Source organism: Pelobates fuscus, chromosome 9 (genome assembly GCF_036172605.1).
Source record: "Pelobates fuscus isolate aPelFus1 chromosome 9, aPelFus1.pri, whole genome shotgun sequence".
Classification (NCBI taxonomy): domain Eukaryota; kingdom Metazoa; phylum Chordata; class Amphibia; order Anura; family Pelobatidae; genus Pelobates; species Pelobates fuscus.
Genome location: NC_086325.1, coordinates 87,259,060 through 87,278,349, shown reverse-complemented (window position 1 = coordinate 87,278,349; position 19,290 = coordinate 87,259,060). Strand labels below are relative to the sequence as shown.

Here is a 19,290-nt window from a genome sequence, read left to right as displayed (position 1 = left end):
AACCCCTATGTCCATAGGTTCTGTGGGAGTTATAGGTTTCTCAGGTGCCCTTGAAGAAGTGAAGGGTTTTTTCCATAGGGAGCTAGTGAGTGATTTCTCAGCTTTTCTTTCCCTAAGTCGTCTGTCAATGCTGATTGACAGTTGGATCAGAGTATTCAGTGTAGTAGGTAGTTCAGTTCTGGAGAGTTCATCCTTGACAGCTTCAGATAACCCAATACGGAACTGGTTACGTAGGGTTATGTCATTCCACTGAGTTTCTGGTGCCCATCGTTTGAATTCAGCAATGTAATCTTCGACAGGCCTGTTTCTTTGCTGCAGTGTTCTAATGGTTAGATCTGCAGTCGCTTGTTTATTAGGGTCCTCGTAAAGAAGAGACATGGCTTCAAAGAATTCATCCAGAGAATCCAATATGGGGTCATCATTCTCCAGAAAGGAATGAGCCCAGGCCATGGGTTCACCTCTTAAAAATGAAATAACAGAACAAACCTTAGATCTTTCGGTGGGATATGATCTAGGTTTTAAGGCAATCAACAATTTGCAGGAATTGATAAATTCTCGGTATTGGGACCTGTCTCCAGAAAACTTTTCGGGGTTGGAGACAGCAGGGTCACTAGCCGAGTGTGTAACTGTATGAGGAGTATGTGTTTGCAAGTCCCTTACATAAGTAAGGATTCGTTCATTGGTAATCTGTAGATCTTGCATGCCTTGAGTAAGCGTATCCACTCTTTGATTCAATCTTGTGATTTCAGAAGTGAGATCTGCTGGATCCATTAGATGGCTGGATAAATCTGTAACGCTCAATTATTGACAAGATGGAACACAACTGCAGATAATTTAAACTGAGAATGTTTTATTGCTTTAAATAAAGAAATAATCAATTTGAACTGTCTCTTTAATTCCTTGCAGGAAATAAGTAGCAGCAGAGTTGCAGTGGGTTTAGGATAAGGCAGAATTAGTCCAACCAGAGAGGAGTTCCCAAATAGAAATAATAAATGGCAGTTGATTGATTAGTAATTGTTGGAACAAAGTTATTAGTTTAGGTGGAGATGATAGTGAGCAAGCAGAGAAGTAAGATAGGTATTATCCAGCTTGAGCCAATTTGTTTTACTTAGCTTTTGTAGGAGTGATAGTCCAAAATTGGTGAGATAGATTCCCAGGGTGGATCGAGTTACAGCAGGCAAGAGAATATCCAAAAACAGTTCCGAGGTCGTAGGAGAGGAGAAGGAGGGCAAACGATTAAACAGTCCGGGTCCGATACACAGTAGAGGTAATAGGTAATTCAGATTTTGAAGTTCGCGGGAGCTTTCAAGTTTATCCAGCACTGTGGTGTTGACGCAGTCTCCCTATGTATCCTGGGAGCGACCACGTCAGAGGAGGGGGAGTGGCCGCGCTCCGTCTACCCGGAAGTCCACGGTTAGCGAATGCCGGAAGGTCTGACAGTAAGATACCTAATTATATCTGTGTGTATATATATATATATATATATATATATATACCTACCTCAAATCGATGTATATTGTAAGCTTGTTCGGGTAGGAACTTCTTCACTTCTCAAATACCCCCCTTATATAAATTGTTTTTTGCTGTGAAATATTAATGATAATCCATGGACATATGACATCTCTATATGGTTTATTTCTATTTTTGTATATGGTTATAGCTCTGTTGAAATTATTACTTATTTTCAAGAGCTTTGCCTTTAAAGAGACAATAACACACTTTTTCAGCTATATTGACACTGGTACCATAATACCATATGGAAATGTTTATTATAAGTTACGGTTTTAACAGAATAATATATTTTACTATAAAAACAATACAAGTGCTTTGAAATATTATAATAATCACACCATTAGAGCTTGGAAAAAAAACACAAAAAGAGTTTTCATAATAGTGTTAATAACAAATAAATTCTGCACGCACAGGTGTACCTAGGTTACATGGCACCTGGCGTGGAAAAGTATATTTTTATTTTTTTTAGGGTATCTCAATCTGCAACCACCCCCAAACCCTTTTTTGTGAAAATATATGCACACACTCTGCGTGGAGACACTGAACACGCCCCATAAAGATGCATGGAGACACTATACGCTCCCAAATTTAAACACACTTTTGTAAATTCTGCTTGAAAATTAAACTTTTTTTTTTTTCATGTTGGCTGTGTAAGTCTAAGCCACGGGAGGTGTGACTAGGGCTGGATAAACAAAGGGATTTAGCTCCGAAATGGCATAGAATTAAGCAGTGAGACTACAGGAGCACGATCTATGCACTAAAACTGCTTCATTAAGCAAACGTGGCTTTAGTGCTTAGCATAGTCCTTTAATATGATTTCAAGACTGATTTTGTGGATAAAGGTAACATTTATTTAGCATTTAGCTTGAAGAAGATTTAGGAATTATCGACATACAACAAACAGAATTGTTTGTTTGGTTTTAAGATAATAATAGCAGCAAATATTTTTCTTCCACTCCGTTTCTAAAAGCGATAGATCGTGTATTACCTTCTTGCCTTGTCAGAAATATCCTTTGTTGCACATATAACACAGGTTGAGAAGTTATAACATATAAAATTCATCTTCCACAGCCATATGTCACAAATTATAATGCTTGCTGGGTGATTCTTTGACCTATGCCTCTATTATTGCACCTAAACAAAACCTAAGCTGCTGATTCTATTCACATTATCTTGTCAGGGCTTCAACATTTTATGCATTAAAATGTGGATTTCCAAATATGTCTTTACCCGGGCTTCAACGCTGCCCAGTGATCCAGTGTCGCACTCCCAGCTTCTGCAGAGCCACAAAAGCCTCAGACAATGCAATTCATTTCAGTTTCCAGTCCAGATAACACAAGTGTCTCTTCCTAAATAAGCCAACTTCACTGAACAAGGAGGACATCCTCCATGTACCGCCCAGGAAGCTGGCGGTCAGGTAAAGACAGATCCTAAATTTACTCAAGCAGCAGATACAGCAGAACTAGAAAAAGCCACCAAAGCTATGGTGTTGATGAGGGACCAATCATAGATATCTTAACTAAAAGAACAAATGGAGAGCATCAGCTGCCGAAAGCTGCCGATCAACAAGCAACTGGAAAGCCTCTAGAGGAAGCTTTAAAGAAAGCCCTTAAGAGCCATCTGGAAGAAGTTGTGCTCGGTATGATGAAGACCCCAGCTCATTTTGATGCTCATGAGTTGAAGGGTGCAACCAAGGGTTTTGGGACAGATGAGGACTGTTTAATAGAAATTCTGGTATCAAGGAGTAATCGGGAGATCCGAGAAATTAACAATGTTTACAAAGAAGAATTCAAGAAGGATCTAGCAAAAGATGTTGCATCAGACACCCCTGGAGACTTCCAAAATGCTCTTCTTGCACTCATAAAGAGCGAACGCAGTAAAGCAAATACGGTTAATGACGAGCAAGCCGACAATGATGCAAGGGCTTTGTATGAAGCTGGAGAGAAGAGAAAATGAACAGATGTCTCAAAATAATTAATTATTATTCTAACTTCAAGGAGCTTACCACATCTTCTAGAAGTATTCCAAAGATATTTAAAATACAGCAAGAATGATGTAAACAAAACTATTGATCTGGAGTTGAAAGGAGATATCGAAAACTATCTCATGTCTATTTCTAAATGTGTTGGGCGTATACCTGCTTATTTTGCTGAAAAATTCTACCTGGCAATGAAGGGATCTGGAACACGATACAAGGCCCTAATTAGACTCCATGTTTCTCAATCTGAAATTGACCTAAAAGAAATTAAAGCGCATTATGCTCGTCTCTACGGAAAATCTCTGTGTCAGGCTATTTTGGGTTAAAAAGTAAAAGGAGACTATGAAACCATTCTGCTGGCATTGTGTGGATCAGATAACTAAGCCATAATTTGTGCAAGCACAGTTAACCAACTTAATATTCCTTCATGTTTGGTCAGTGAAAATATTCAAAATAACAGAATTACTGTGTGCAGTGCATATACTATGTAGCCACTTTCGTTGTATGTATTCAAAGTTCAAAAACGATTTTGTATGATTGATAAAAATGAAAAACAAATTTTTAAAAAATGTGTATTTCCAAACTTGTCTTTACCCGGGCTTCAACGCTCCCTTGTGATCCAGTGTCGCACTCCCAGCTTCTGCAGACACAAAAGCCTCAGCTAACGCAATTCATTCAATTCCGGGCAATAACAGTTGCACAGATTCGACAGACAGGCCGCAACTCATCATTTTCTGATGAGACCCCATGATGCTGCACATACTGTCATGGTGCTTGGAGTAATCCTTACACTGTTTTGTACATACTTTTAAATCATGTGAGGTTTCTGGTTTATCATACATGCACCATTAAATTTTTTTAGCGTTTTCAAAGATGGCTAATAGCATGTGATTAGGAAACCAAAAACAAAATTACCATTATGAGCTACATGGATTTTTTCTAATTGTGATTTATCTTACTAGTACATTGCTAAAATCCTTTGTTTTACATGTGTATATTTATCAGCTTCTTTTATGGAAAAAGATGCCAATCTAGGCATGTGGATTAAGAATAAAACCCATATGTTTTATTTTGTATATAACACCATTGGAGATGTATGATAGGAGCAGTATTGCCCACTGAGCTCACCATGTTCTACATGCCTACTGGCTGTCTTGATTATCTGTCCCTTCATAGACAAGTTTAGTGGAATTATTAAAATCAGACCACAAACAAAGGAATTTCTAAGTTTTATTCACAATACTGCAGGTCCAAGTTTCAAACTGCAATATTTTTTACACTCAAGACACAGTCATGCACAATCCATATTTCAATGACCTATTGCTTCAACCACAATTTAAATTAACTTAAACTTTCCCAAAATAAAATGTAAAGTATTTTGCTTTAAAAAAAAAAAATAGAGAGAGAGAGAGAGAGAGAGAGAGAAGAGAGAGGCTAGTTACCGAGGTATCCAGAAAAAAAATCTGCTTTCTCAGCACATCCCCAACATAAATAACTTAATTCAAAGTAAAAAAAACATTTTTTTCCTTAAAAGTTACAGAATGATATCACTACACATTTGTCTTTAATTTACAGATAACACACCTTAAAAAAAGAGGAATGTACAGCAAATGTGTTACAGTTCAGAAAGACAATGGGAATATGTCATATTTATAACACCAGATTTTACCTTGAAATGTTGTTTTTTTTTTTAATTTTGCAGGGAATAGAAATGTTTCCAAAAGATTTCTAATTTCTTCCTGCAACAGTTCTGAAGACTCAATAAAAATCAGGAGTATTACCCTGTGACACAATTTTTTATTGACAACCATTTTGTTATGATGTGTACTGTTATACTAGACATCCCTGTAGAAATGCTTTGATTTCATTAGGGAGACAAAATGGCCACCTACACATATAAGCAATGTTTTAATGGAATGACTGAATGTTACTTGATTTTAGTACATAACATGAAAAGTTATTTCTTTCCTCGTTTTCTTTAATGTCTTATCATTTCACAGAAGAGTATTTTGCAGAGTGGCTGTACCGTCAAATCAGCTTATATCAAATGTTAAATATTTGTTTCTGTAAAATTTAAAAAAAAAAATCAAATGCCAAGGTGCATCAGTGAAAACAGCTATGTTTTGAGAAGTGAAGAGATTTGATTTGGCTCAATATTATTTTGCTGAGTTGTTGCATATTTACTTAATCTGATTTTTTATTTTTATTTTTAAAGTTAAGAGAATCAGTTTAAGCCCACACAGGATATCAGAGAAAGTACAAGTGCAATGTATCATTATTATAATTTTACTATATATCATTGTGAACGTACAGTACCAGTCAGTTAAAACATTAACTAGGATCATTTATTTTATGGGATCAATATGTATTTCCACAGGTGCTGGGTAAAAAGGCATATATTACAATAAGTATTTTTAAGAATTTTAAGGGCTTTCTAGGGTAAACAAAATAATGTTGCCCTCATTACTGGATATAACAGAACTTTAAATATACCCATTGGACTATCCTTGTTGATCTGTCTTGCGTATAGTCGTGGATTCCTATTAAAGCCGTGGGGTTCTGAGGCATAAGGGAAGATAAATGGCTGTCAAGCAGCACCCACACTGAGATTTTAAAATAACATGAACCATGTCACACATTTTCTTGGGGATACACATAGTAATGAAGGCTCCATTAACAGCAGGGAACATACGTTTACAATTAAAAACCCTGTAAATGAAGTAAGACTCCCATTATTTTAATAGCACTGCAACAATGGTGTCATGCCTGGCAACAACACACCCAAACCCCAATAGTTTTATGATGAAGACTGGAACATCAGATCTAGAAAAAGCTCTCCCAGGGCCATATAGCTACTGGCAGCAATAATTTAATACACAAGAAGATGTATAAGATTAACAGAATTTCAAGAAAAGTACATTTCTCTTCAAAATAAATAAACAACCACTAATAACATATTCTAGTCCAAACCTAGCGTCATCATAAAAATAGAGGTTTGGAGGTTATTATCCAATGAGAAAAAGGTCATAAACAAGAAATCTGTTCTTCCACTAATACACCAGTTATTATGAGTGGTAAACATCACAACTGGGCAATGAGTGGGCCACCAGCATGCTGCCACATTGCAGTCCAAAGGAAACATATTGGTAAACAAATATAATGTTCTTAACAGATGATTGGCACATACTAAGTAAGCCAACGTACATTGTGCAGCCTTACAAACCATACAACACACTGAGATATCCAACATACAATACCCCGTCCATATCCAACACACATTAGCACAAATTTACTACAATCACAAACAATGACAGGTTCAAAAATAACCTGAAATACATCAACAAGTATGGAGGGACACACACTGACCAATCCAAATGATTAAATATAAATATGGAGCTAGGAATTTGTGACTGTAATTGAAAATTGTTCCATTGGTAGTTCTGTATACTGTCAAAACGAAAATGGTGGCAGGCCAGTCCATAATAAATCCATTCTGGAAATGCACAGAACATTTTTGTGGCTGTTAAAACTCTTGTTGGACAATCCCATTTTAAGCAATCTGTTTGTACCCCAATTTACATATTTCCATTTTAAAAAAAACCAAAAAAAAATCATGAAATTTGGAATACCCTGTTCAGACTTATACCTATACGTTATTTCAGAGATATTCAAGGTTTTAAGATGAGACAATACACATTCAATCAATAATTGCAGGTTCAGTTACTAGTAGGAAGTACTTCATTAGACAATAAACAATTAAAAAAAGAAAAAAGGAAAATGGATATAAAATTCATGTAACTTGAGGATGTAGAGAAGGTATTAAAACCGATCATCATGTATAGTACTTGTGTACATGCAGATATTGGGTGACTCTGATGCATATCACTTCAGACAGAAGGACAGAGTAACTTAGGTACAACAAAGTACAAAGGCAATAAAGGATGGATAGGACATTTTTCAGACAATTTTTCTTCAGAGTGTTAAAAACCGTCAAAGACCTAGGCAAATAAAGAGAAGGTCACCCTATCAAGAGTATTGAACAGGTGTGGTTAAACTGTGGCCTTTCATCAGACGGCTAGGAAAAAGTATCATCAGTTAAAGCAGGCTAAGGATAAATTAAGATGTAGGGTTGCAGGTTGTCCATGTCAAGTAACAAAATATTATATTTCTTACTAAATGAATGGTGCTAGCTATGGCTTTAGTGTACAAGATATAGTATAATTCATGAAACTTGCTATTCATTGTGTTGTGACCATATTATGCCATATGTGGAAACGTATATGGTACAGAAGAGAATGTTAGCTTTGTTGACAGTAAGCCATGGTTTCTCTAATCACTCTCTGATTGAATTCAAACATGACTGAGTCAAACTATTGAAAGTCTTTTCTGGTCTGTAAGATGTGGGTGTACTAAGCAGCCGTTTGAGCAGCATTATTTTGGGAGAAGGACAGGATGTAAAAAAAAAAAAAAAAATGGCCCAGTTGCCATGATGAATAGGACCTATTGTGTTATTCATCAACTTAAATGCTTGAAAAATTTTCCATTTCTGATCAGCAATATTTTAAGTACTCCAGTTATTTTTATACTGGGTTTAAATTTGATTTATTTTTAAATTTGCCTTTTAGACAGACCATAATGTACTGCAGAAATCTTTGGCCAAAACAGTGTTGAAAAACATTGAATTATGTCATTAAAACAGCATTTGCAAGACCTTTTATGGGATCACGGAATTCTATGTAACAACTGAGTCAATCTCAATGTGTAAGAAGGCTTTTGACAAAGTAATAGATTAAAATTTTAGAGTAACGAAATAGTGATAATCTTATATATGTAGGGGTTAATGTAGACACAAACTAAGTTGTACACAAACACTTAAAGAATGAAAATCATTTTATATTTATCTGATCTCTATTTTGTATTTTTTTATTTCTATTTTTTGTATTAATTTGCCAATAGTACATTTATAACAAGTGTTAAAAAAACTAATAGTTTCATGATTGAGAGTTCTCACCTCCCTAGTTTTTTTTTTTTTTATTAAATCAAAATCTTCTGAATTAACTTCATAAAAGTAACTTATGTTGCCAGTAACATATGTTTACGCATATGCCACAAATCAAATGTGACTATTTTTTTTATCCTGTATGTGACATTATTCTCTATCTCGGTAAGGGTGAAAAAGGGTGAGGTAATACCCATGAACCTAATTTTTTTATCTTTTAAAAGGAGGGCATTGCCATTACATAGACCAACGTTCCTTCTGAGGTGAACTGACCAGAGTGAAAATGTCAAAATGAAGACAGTTATAGAAAAGTGCATTGTGTACGGTTACCGTAAACATAATCTATTCTTTAGCAACTTGTATGATACGGATTTTATTGTGGTTCTGTTTTTTTGTAACAAGCATCAGTGCTCACCTATTCACCTCAGACGGGACAATGGTTGTGAATAGACTTTTTCTGAACATATTAACAGCTGCAAATTTCAACGTATCCTTGACAATTCCCCTCCCACTCCCCCCCAAAAAAATTCCCATTGATATAGAAGGAGTATTTGTGCTATGAATATAAGCGATTAAACTCATCACTGCCAGGATTAACAAAACACTGTTCCTTTGGCAGAGAAAGATTCTCTATGCTTGTTTCTGTGTGACCAGATCTGTTTATGGCTGTGTTACATCCCAATGAATTCATTGTAACTTCTCACTGAGCAATGGTTACTTTAACATGCAGATTTTGCCATTAGTAATGTAAACAGACCCTGTGCTGAAGCCAAGTCCTCAGACTGGGGACAGTATCAGAGCAGCTGTGTTGAAATTCTAATCAGACCAATGTGGACCTGTTAGAGTTGCTGCATATTTGGAAATGCAGAAGTACCTTATGTTCCAGTTTTTTGTGTTTTTTTCTTTTTTTTTAAATCCTTTAGTAGAAAGCAAACAACAATACCAGAAAATGAACCGTTTGTTTATGAAAGAACACCCAATTTAAAGAAAGTTTTTGCACAGGATTAGGGTGTGGGAGTGCAGTACCAGTTTCAAATGCGCTGAGCGGAGATTTGCAGACCCGTTCTGGTTACAAAAAAATGAAAATAAAGAATCCAAGAGGGCAGGAAGAAGACACAAGTAGGTGCTTTGTGTTGGGGCTGTGTCGCTCTACGACAGTAGATGTGGACTCTCCTGTTAATCAGCTCACTAATCCTGCTGTGTGAGGGAATGAGGTTTTCAAGATATTTTGCAGAGTTCAATGCTTTCCTGTGCAGGCTACAACTCATGATGATCACAACTAACGGCTGCTGTTCTTAATGGCTTCCTTTGCTGCTATGATCAGTGGAGTCAGGCTGGAGAGTGGCTTGGCTAGTTTTAAAAATGGATGCTGCAAAATAAATAAATAAAATAAAGCCTTATTATTTCTCTGTTATACACACATATATTAATGGACACACACGCACGCAGGCACGCACATAAACGTAACACTAACTGAATGCATTGTTAAAAATAAAGGTGTTTCAGATGAACTTTGTGCACTATTACCCTGAATTTTAGAACGTTAGTTTGGTGTTAGTCCATGAACTATCTGAGTCAATTGGCAATAGCACAATATAATAGACATATAATGCCATGCATTTCTCTTCCAGACATCAGATAACCTTTATTCTCCCAAATAACAAAAGCTGTGTATCCCAAAAATGTCAATATGAGCATCTGTGAATGTAGTTTGTTTGTTTGATTGGGAAAAAAATAATTTTAGTAAACATTTTAATATATTAAAAAAAAAAAAAAAAAAAAAGTGTAACCTGTAAGAGCTCTTTGGCAGAGCCTCTCCTGTCCACATCCATTTCTAAGCATCGGTTTAGAAAATCTCGAAAAACAGCGGACAGTCTCTCTGGGTTCTGCAGTTCTGGGGTCCCATTAGTTGCTATCAGGTATAATGCCTATATCATACAAAAGAAATAAACATAAATAAATAAAACAGAAGATATAATAACACCGAAAGATACATGGTTTTACTATTTAATTGCCAATCTACAATTTAAAAACATGACTCTTGAGACATACATGTGCGTTACCTTTGTATGTCTTTAATTTGAACCAATATTTGTATTTTGTACCATATTAGGGTAAAAGGCAAGCTATTTAATAGCCTTAATTCAGTAGCAACTTGTTTTCAGTGCTTCTTCTACAGAAAGACTTTTTATAATGCCTCTTTCAAAGATATGACTCATCCTAAACTCTTGTTTATATTGAGATCGGATGTGTGTTTACAAAGTACGGAGGGGTTGGTACCCTATGCTCTAGGTCTAGGACTTGACTCTGGAATGTGCCATTGGCTTCAGACTCTGAACACATTCATTATTCACACATTCATTACAAATGTACAGACCACATCTTAGCCTACCAGTCAGGGCCAGATTAACATAGGGGCTGATGGAGCTGCAGCTCCAGGCCCAGGCCCATGGAATAGGCCCATTTAAAAAAAAAAAATGCAGGTATTTTTCTCAGTATAAACGGAAATTACTCAGTAGGGGTCACTGTGTGTGGGGACAGGCAGGGATAGGAAGTAACAGCATATCCCTCCCTGCCTCTCTCTACTACTCACTGATCCGTGGAGGAGCAGCTACACAGCACAGAGAGTCCAGACAGCAGCTCTACAGCTCAGGTAAGTGAGGGATGGGGGGAAAGGCAGCAGGGAGACATTGGGGTATACTGAGAAACTAGGGAACACATGGGGACACAGACACTAGGGGATACTGGAAGAAATTGGGACACAGAGACACTAGGGACACAGTGTCCCCATGGCTCCCAGTTTCCCCTAGTCTCCCAGTGTCTGTGTCCCCATGTCTCCCAGTGTCCCTAGTGACTCAGTGTCTCCATGTCTCCCAGTGTCCCCAAGTGTCTCAGTGCCCCATGTCTCCCAGTGTCCCCGGGTCTCTCAGTGACATGGGGACACAGTGCCACATGGGGACACTGGGAGAAATGGGAACACTGAGACACTAGGGGACTGGGCGACATGGGGACACTGACACTGTGATACATAGGGACACTGGGAGACAGGGAGACACTGGGAGCAATCCATCTATACAGCAGAATCCAACTGTGAGTAGTTTGTTGGTGATTTTACAGAATGTTCTCTTATGTCACTCCTTGTGATTTACATCATGTGATGTCACATATAACTAATTAATTATACAAATGTATAAGGCTGGTATTTCTTTTCCAAGAAAGGTGGCAACCCTAACTACTCTTCACATACTCTTGCTTAAAGGAACACTATAGGGTCAGGAATAAAATCATGTATTTCTGACCTTATTATGTTAAAACCACCATTTAGCCCCCCTGGCCTCCTCTTGCCTCCCTAAATATAGTTAACTCTTACTTGTATTCAAGTCTGCAGCTGCTGGCTCTGTCCCTATCTGCCTCTGAACTGACTCTGTCTGCTGACATCATCAGAAGTGGTGGTCTGAGCAAATTACAATGCTTCCCCATTGGATTGGCTGAGACTGTCAACTAGGCAGATCAGGGGCAGAGCCAGCACAAGTCAAACATAGCACTGGCCAATCAGCATCTTCTCATGAAGATACATTGATTCAATGCATCTCTATGAGGAAAGTTCAGTGTCTGCATGCAGAGGGTGGAGACACTGAATGGCAGTGCTGCACACTAGGCAGTACTGCCCCAGGAGGCACCTCTAGCAGCCATCTGAGGAGTGGCCATCAGAGTTATTTTCTCTGAAAAGACAGTGTTTACTGCAAAAAAGCCTGGCAGGAATGATTCTACTTACCAGAACAAATACAATAAGCTGTAGTTGTTCTGGTGACTATAGTGTCCCTTTAAGTTTGGAAGCTTAAGAGGGATGCATGGGAACAAAACCTGTGTGGACTGACTGACAATAAAATTAGTTTAGGTAATGCAGACTGTGTTCTCTCTAACACTGTGGCATGTCCCCTTTCTTCTACACTCACTACATACACATTTTCTCTGTCTCAGACTATATACCAGGAACCTCTGCCTGCTAGTAAGATGATTAGGAGACAAGTGGACATGTGAGTGCTAGGGGACAGTCCTTAGAAAGCGTGGAGTAGGCGCATCATTTGATGCATTTATTTCAAGCTCAGGGTGCTGCCTGCATAGTATGCCCTTAGTTGGACAGCCTGTATGATTGGCAGGCAGTCTGACATGCATTCATACCAGGCTGGCCTTCCAATTCTTTGGACAAACAATGCCCCCTTTTTGGGCATGTTCACCCCTTTTGGCAGGTCTGGTCATGTGATTCGCGCCAGTTGCACACTCTTTTACCCTGCACATTGACTTCCTGCTTCACTGGACACTGCTGTTAGGGGATATGGATTTACTTGAAAGATGAAAGCATAAATTAGAGAGAGATTAGCATGGAGTATGTGTTTTCGTATAGCTGCATCCTTTGAGTTTCCCTCCAACACCATCTCCATCAGATACATGATGCTTGGGAGGTATGATTGTTTTAGTGTTTTTGGTTGATAAGATTCTGTAATAAGGCCCCATCATAATTGTCAGCACCAGGCCCACTGGGCTCTTAATCTGGCCCTGCTACCAGTGCATGACATACATCACTTTGATAGAGGCTTGATAGCCTACACAGTTGGTGAAGTGTAGAACCAATTTTGAGTTGAAATCACAGTAATCAAAGGGCAGGTATTTGAAGGACAATTTTCACTTGCTAGGTTCCTTCGTCATGTTGTAAGACTTAGTTCTAGGGCATTGAGAACAGTAGGTAGCGTATAAATAAAACCGTCATTAGCTGATAAATTAAAATCACCTGAATATGAGCAGTATATGCTTAAATTTACCTATACCTCGGTTATTGCAGTCATACAAAAAACTGTTGCCTACAAGGAGTTATAGTTATATAATCAATGTAGAATAAAATCAAGTTATCTCCAACTTTAACGTGGTTGCCTTAACACAACTTACTCTGAGAGGGTTCTCGTTAAGGTATGGAGGTTCTCCTTCCACCATCTCTATGGCCATGATCCCTAGTGACCAAATGTCTACTTTGGGGCCGTATGCTTTCCTCGTCACCACTTCAGGTGCCATCCAATAAGGCGTTCCCACCATGGTACTCCTTTTACTTTGTTCTGGTGTGATCTGGGCACAGAAGCCAAAGTCAGCTTTAAATTAAAAGAAACAAAATAAGGTTACTTCCTGTAAGCCGCAGCACATATCACCAAAGCATAACATAATATTATATGGATTTTTATTTTATAATAAAACAATGATGAAATGAAACATATCCCATACACATGGTCGGTGATTTACTTATTCTTTAGTGAATGATGTTGTATGGTCAACTAACAATCGTAAATGAACACTTATTAATTGTCTTAGCAACCACAAAGGTATCAGACATGTATGATTATGACATACATAGTGAACACTCGATAATACTCACTAAGCTTCACAGATCCATCCATCCCAAGCAGAATATTGTCACTTTTAATGTCTCTGTGTATCACTTGGTTTGAATGTAAGAAGTCCAAGGCTTGTAGGCACTGAGAAAAATAAGAAAATATGCTGCAAATATTACAACTCTATCAACCACGAGTAGTTTTGTTCAAATAGAATCCTGTAGTATGAATTGATTGTTTCTCATCTAAGCTACAACAATTGAAATAAAATGAATCTCCACATTTCTCCAATCTAGAATTGTAAATGTGTTCAGTTGTAGGTAGTTATTTCAATAATCACTGCCGTGTAAGACATATCTGCACAGCTTACTGGAGAATAAGTATGCATCTATCATCTACACACTACTTCAGCAATTCTAGCACAAACTACAAACATTTGTACAGAAGAATTACTAACTTAAAGGGACACTATAGTAACCAGAACATCTACAGCTTAATGTAGTTGTTCTGCTGAGTGTAAACATTGTTTGCAGGCATTTTCATGCAAACACTGCCTTTGTAGAGAAAAGGCAGTGTTTACATTGCCAGCTAGGGACACCTCTAGTGGCCACTCCTCAGTGTCATGACTAGTGGCCACTCACAGTGTGTAGCACCGTGTGCAGCACCGTTCAGTGCTTCCACGCTCTGCATGGAGATGCTGAATTTTCCTCATAGAGATGCACTGATTCTGTGAGGAGGTGCTAATTGGCCAAACTGGCATTTAGACCCGTCCCCGTCCCACCATCCCCCCATAGGGAAAGCATTGGATTTGCTAAAAATCCTAAATTTTGATGTCAGCAAAGAGGCAGATCGGGGCGTGGCCAAATAAGGTACATTTATTACCTTTTATGGGGGGGAGGGAGGTGTGGGGGAGCCACTTAAATTGTAGTTTTAACAATATAGAGTCAGGAATACACGTTTGCGTTCCTGACCCTATAGTGTTCCTTTATTACAAAAGAGAAAGCTAAACTTTTCTGAATTACGTATAAATAAAGGTGACAGCCCTAACTGTGTGAAGCATTGTTGATTTTTTTTTTTTTTTAAATAAACACAGTTCTTTGTGTACATCTTGCCTGGACTCACGCTGACTAGATCACAGAAACCCTACTATACAAATCTCCCTTTGGACCCCACCCCACCCTAAATCACAAACACATGTGCAAATCAATTGCACCCAATTGAACCCAACCACACTGACAATGACTACAACACCCATACCTGCCTGCAGGAGTCAATCTCTAACTCCCAACCCAGACTCAGACTAACAAAGTCACACAGACATAGCTACAAAAACATCTCGTAGACTCACTGTTTCATACCAATTCCTTAAACTAAGGACAACAACTACGACAAATTCTAATGCAACAAACAGTTCTGTATTATACTCTTTCTATTTCCTCACTTACTAGACATCTTTGGTTCTTCTGTTTTCACAAATACTCTGTAGATGGCCAGTCTAAGCACTGTGACCTCTTTAGCTTAATAAAGCAGTTTTAGTGCACAGGCCATGCCACTGTAGTCTCACTGCTGAAATTTCCACTGTTTTAGGAGTTAAAACACTTTATTTCTGCTTCCCTGGCCACACCTCCCCAGCTGTGAATCAAAAAGCATACCAACACACTTCCCAAAATATTCATTTGGAACTCATCTTACTTGCTCAGTCAGTACATATAATGTACAGTCAGAGTATAATTACTTTATAAGTTTTTATCGCCAGCTACATTAATTGCCTGCTAGTGCCAGAAAATAGCACTGCCAGCAGCCTCCTGTGTGAGATTAAAGCTTTCACACAAATTGTCACAAAAATAAACAAGAATCAGAGAAGAACAGCTTAGGACCTATTTCAGTACAATGTGAGTATTTCATTTTGTTCATTTAATTTACAAACAATCCAGCACTTAATTATGACATTTACATTTTTTTTTTAACTAATATCTAGTACAATATATGTTTTTTGTTTTTTTAAAGATATCAAATGTGTTCACTGTGTCCACAATGTATCTCTATGGCAACATTTACACAAATGTCTGGGGCAATACATTTACATTGATATTTACCTTTCTATTAGTGCAAACAACTATTTCATGTGAAAAAATAAAACTGGCCCATAGGAAATAAGGATAAAACAATTAATATTATTTGAGAATTAATTTTCATATTGTATACCCCATATATTTTCGGGATCCTTTTGTCTTAAGATCTAGCAGTACACAATGGTTGCACTATCAGTCATGGCAATGCATATTTGTCGAGCCCCAAAGAAAGTTTCAGATTAAACTGTAAAATCAGTGCAGAACTACACACAAATCCCTTCCAGGATTTTTTTTTTTTTTTTTTTTTTTTTTACCTGTAGCCCACAAAAAAGCTACTTTAATATTCCTTAATAGAACACATTAATGTAAAGCAGGTTACTCACCTCTCTACAGACTGCAGCAATCTGTCCTTCATCCATGCATGTTTCTGTAACAACATCTGTCAGAGATCCTCCGGCCAGATACTCCATCACTACCCAGAGTTCATCTCCAACCAGATAACTACAGCCAACAAAATTACATTATTGACAAAAAAAGTTTATATGTGACTGGTCAAGTACACATTTTTCAAAAAGCCCAAATCCACCCTTCCACAGGACAAATGTGACTATGCCTTATTAAAGGGACACTATAGTCACCTGAACAACTTTAGCTTAATGAAGCAGTTTTGGTGTATAGAACATGCCCCTGCGGCCTCACTGCTCAATCCTCTGCCATTTAGGAGTTAAATCCCTTTGTTTATGAGCCCTAGTCACACCTCCCTGCATGTGACTTGCACAGCCTTCCATAAACACTTCCTGTAAAGAGAGCCCTATTTAGGCTTTCTTTATTGCAAGTTCTGTTTAATTAAGATTTTCTTATCCACTGCTATGTTAATAGCTTGCTAGACCCTGCAAGAGCCTCCTGTATGTGATTAAAGTACAATTTAGAGATGGAGATACAATTATTTAAGATAAATTACATCTGTTTGAAAGTGAAACCAGTTTTTTTTCATGCAGGCTCTGTCAATCATAGCCAGGGGAGGTGTGGCTAGGGCTGCATAAACAGAAACAAAGTCATTTAACTCCTAAATGACAGTGAATTGAGCAGTGAAATTGCAGGGGAATGATCTATACACTAAAACTGCTTTATTTAGCTAAAGTAATTTAGGTGACTATAGTGTTCCTTTAACCCCTTAAGGACCAAACTTTTGGAATAAAAGGGAATCATGACATGTCACACATGTCATGTGTCCTTAAGGGGTTAATGCCAACATGTCAGTGCTCTATGCAGTATATATACACATTTTTTCTTTTTTTCACAATGTTATATTTATTTTTTCCTTTTCAAATAGAACAAAAGCAGGATGTAATGGTATGATGCACTATGAAATGTTTGCACACTTGTTAAACCAAATAACATGGAGACCTTTGGCCTCAGGAGTCAATGAGCATATTACAATAACATAGCACAATGGTAGAATTGCATCTTAACATTTTATATGATTCTCAATTACCCTTGTCCTGTACATTTTTAGCTACATTAAATGTTCCTCATGTCCCCTTGTATCATAAGAGAGGTCAGCATTTATGAGACTCCCTAATCATAAATCTAAGATGATTTAAGAAGCAGAAAGGGTTTTAAAACATTTTGGGGGGGAACCCAGAAGTTTACACTTTTATAAATGTAATTCCATGACAATTGGTTCATCTTTTTCTCATCCTTGAACAGGGAAACTATTTTCTATCACAGATATTTACACATGTAATTCTTCATACACAGTATATATTATAAAATGTCCATATGGTTGAATTATGTTGGAGAAACCATCCAGGGGGTTGAAGATAGAATTAACAAACACATATCCAACATTCTGACAAATAAAATGGATCTCCATTTTTGGGAAACAGGCTCTGGAATTAGCCACTAGAGATTTCAAGTGATCACTCTGCCCACACCTTCAGAGAGGTTGTCATAGATTACTTAACTTAAATAGAAAAGAAATAGTGTGCATGTATAGATTTAAAACAGTTCAACTAATTGGTTTAAATAAAGATTGTAGCATTTATTTAGATGAGAATGAGTGATGTAACATATGTATTTGAAAGATGACTATAAGTTTTGAACATTAGTATGTGATATAAACCCTCTATCAATTGGAAAATAAATTATTTCCTTTACATTAACTGTTTAGGTAAATGATAATTTAGTTGCTTTTGTCAGTTCATTGTTTAATAAATTGTAGCGATTGTGGGTTAGAATGCAGCAATAATTTAAAATAAGATATATTATCAATATATTATGAGCTGATGTGAATTTAAAAGCCAGAACAAAGTGGCTTACAAATTAGCCAACAGCTATTTGGATTCATTTTATTAACCCTTTGTGGAGGTTTTATATATTGTGATGTAAGCCATTCCCTTTTGTAATTGGTGGTTGTAGGTATTTATACAAGTGGCGAGAGGATGTTTATACTAGGGCTTAAGAAAGGTCCTGAGACATAAACATTGCTTTGTTTGTGAGGTGTATTCAATAAATTGTCTTTACTGAAACAGATCTGTGTGCTGGAGTCATTGCATACATTTCATTTTGGATGGGTGATCCGTGGACCCCGTAACCATGCAGAACTGGTAGAAACTATATAAAGAAATGGGTGCTGACACTATAAGGCTTGCATCCCTGGGAGACTAGACTGGGTAAACAGCATCAACTATAATATGCACTAGTTACACTGTAACAAAATCCTCATCATTTGAAGTCACTAGTTTACTACTCATTTTTAATACCATACAGATATATTACAAAACCCTTTTTTGCCTAGATTAGGTGTTTTAAAAAAAAAAAAAAAACTAGCAAAATAGCTGTTTAGCAGATAAGGGAGTGCGCTGGATTTTCATTTTTACTGTCCCCAGCAGCACCCCATTTAAGCATGTTCAGGTGACTGCAGCCAGCCCCTTGTTTTCTCATATATATACTGCAGAGAACTTGAGGTGGAAGGATTTCCCCAAGTGAGTAGCTCATTTAGTAGACAGTTGACTGTTAGAGTAGGACCTGCCAAAGATGGGGTACATTGACGTTGTGGCAGGCTTATGCAATGTATGATCATATAATGTAACTAAACCCCCATTATTTTTTGCCTAGATTAGGTGTTTTTAATAAAACTGGCAAAATAGCTGTTTAGCAGATAAGGGAGTGCGCTGGATTTTCATTTTTATTAGATTACAAAACCCTAACATTTGTGGTAAATCCCTACGTGCCAATCTTTTTTCATTATATTTATAAGTGACAAGTGACGGACATTTTTCAATTACTCCTGGTCCTTCCACTGCATTTTATGCTAATATGCACACACACAATTGTGTTACTGTTAAC

At 37.3% G+C, this 19,290-nt stretch overlaps 1 protein-coding gene and 1 pseudogene across 2 annotated transcripts in view; one reads left to right on the top strand and one right to left on the bottom strand.

Annotated features, from left to right (window-relative positions):
* The first annotated feature begins 1,046 nt into the window (after positions 1–1,046).
* On the top strand, positions 1,047–4,009 carry LOC134573659 (annexin A1-like; annotated as a pseudogene).
* A 914-nt stretch (positions 4,010–4,923) lies between these two features.
* PAK3 (p21 (RAC1) activated kinase 3) overlaps positions 4,924–19,290 on the bottom strand; it is a 215,845-nt gene continuing 201,478 nt past the window's right edge. For both annotated transcript variants that reach the window (XM_063432150.1, XM_063432152.1), the window contains 5 exons: positions 16,323–16,440; positions 13,912–14,011; positions 13,434–13,630; positions 10,280–10,417; positions 4,924–9,858 (listed from right to left, as the gene is read on the bottom strand). In XM_063432150.1, coding sequence (XP_063288220.1) covers positions 9,769–9,858; positions 10,280–10,417; positions 13,434–13,630; positions 13,912–14,011; positions 16,323–16,440 — 643 coding nt within the window. In that variant the 3' untranslated portion in view covers positions 4,924–9,768. The remainder of the gene's footprint in view (positions 9,859–10,279; positions 10,418–13,433; positions 13,631–13,911; positions 14,012–16,322; positions 16,441–19,290) is intronic.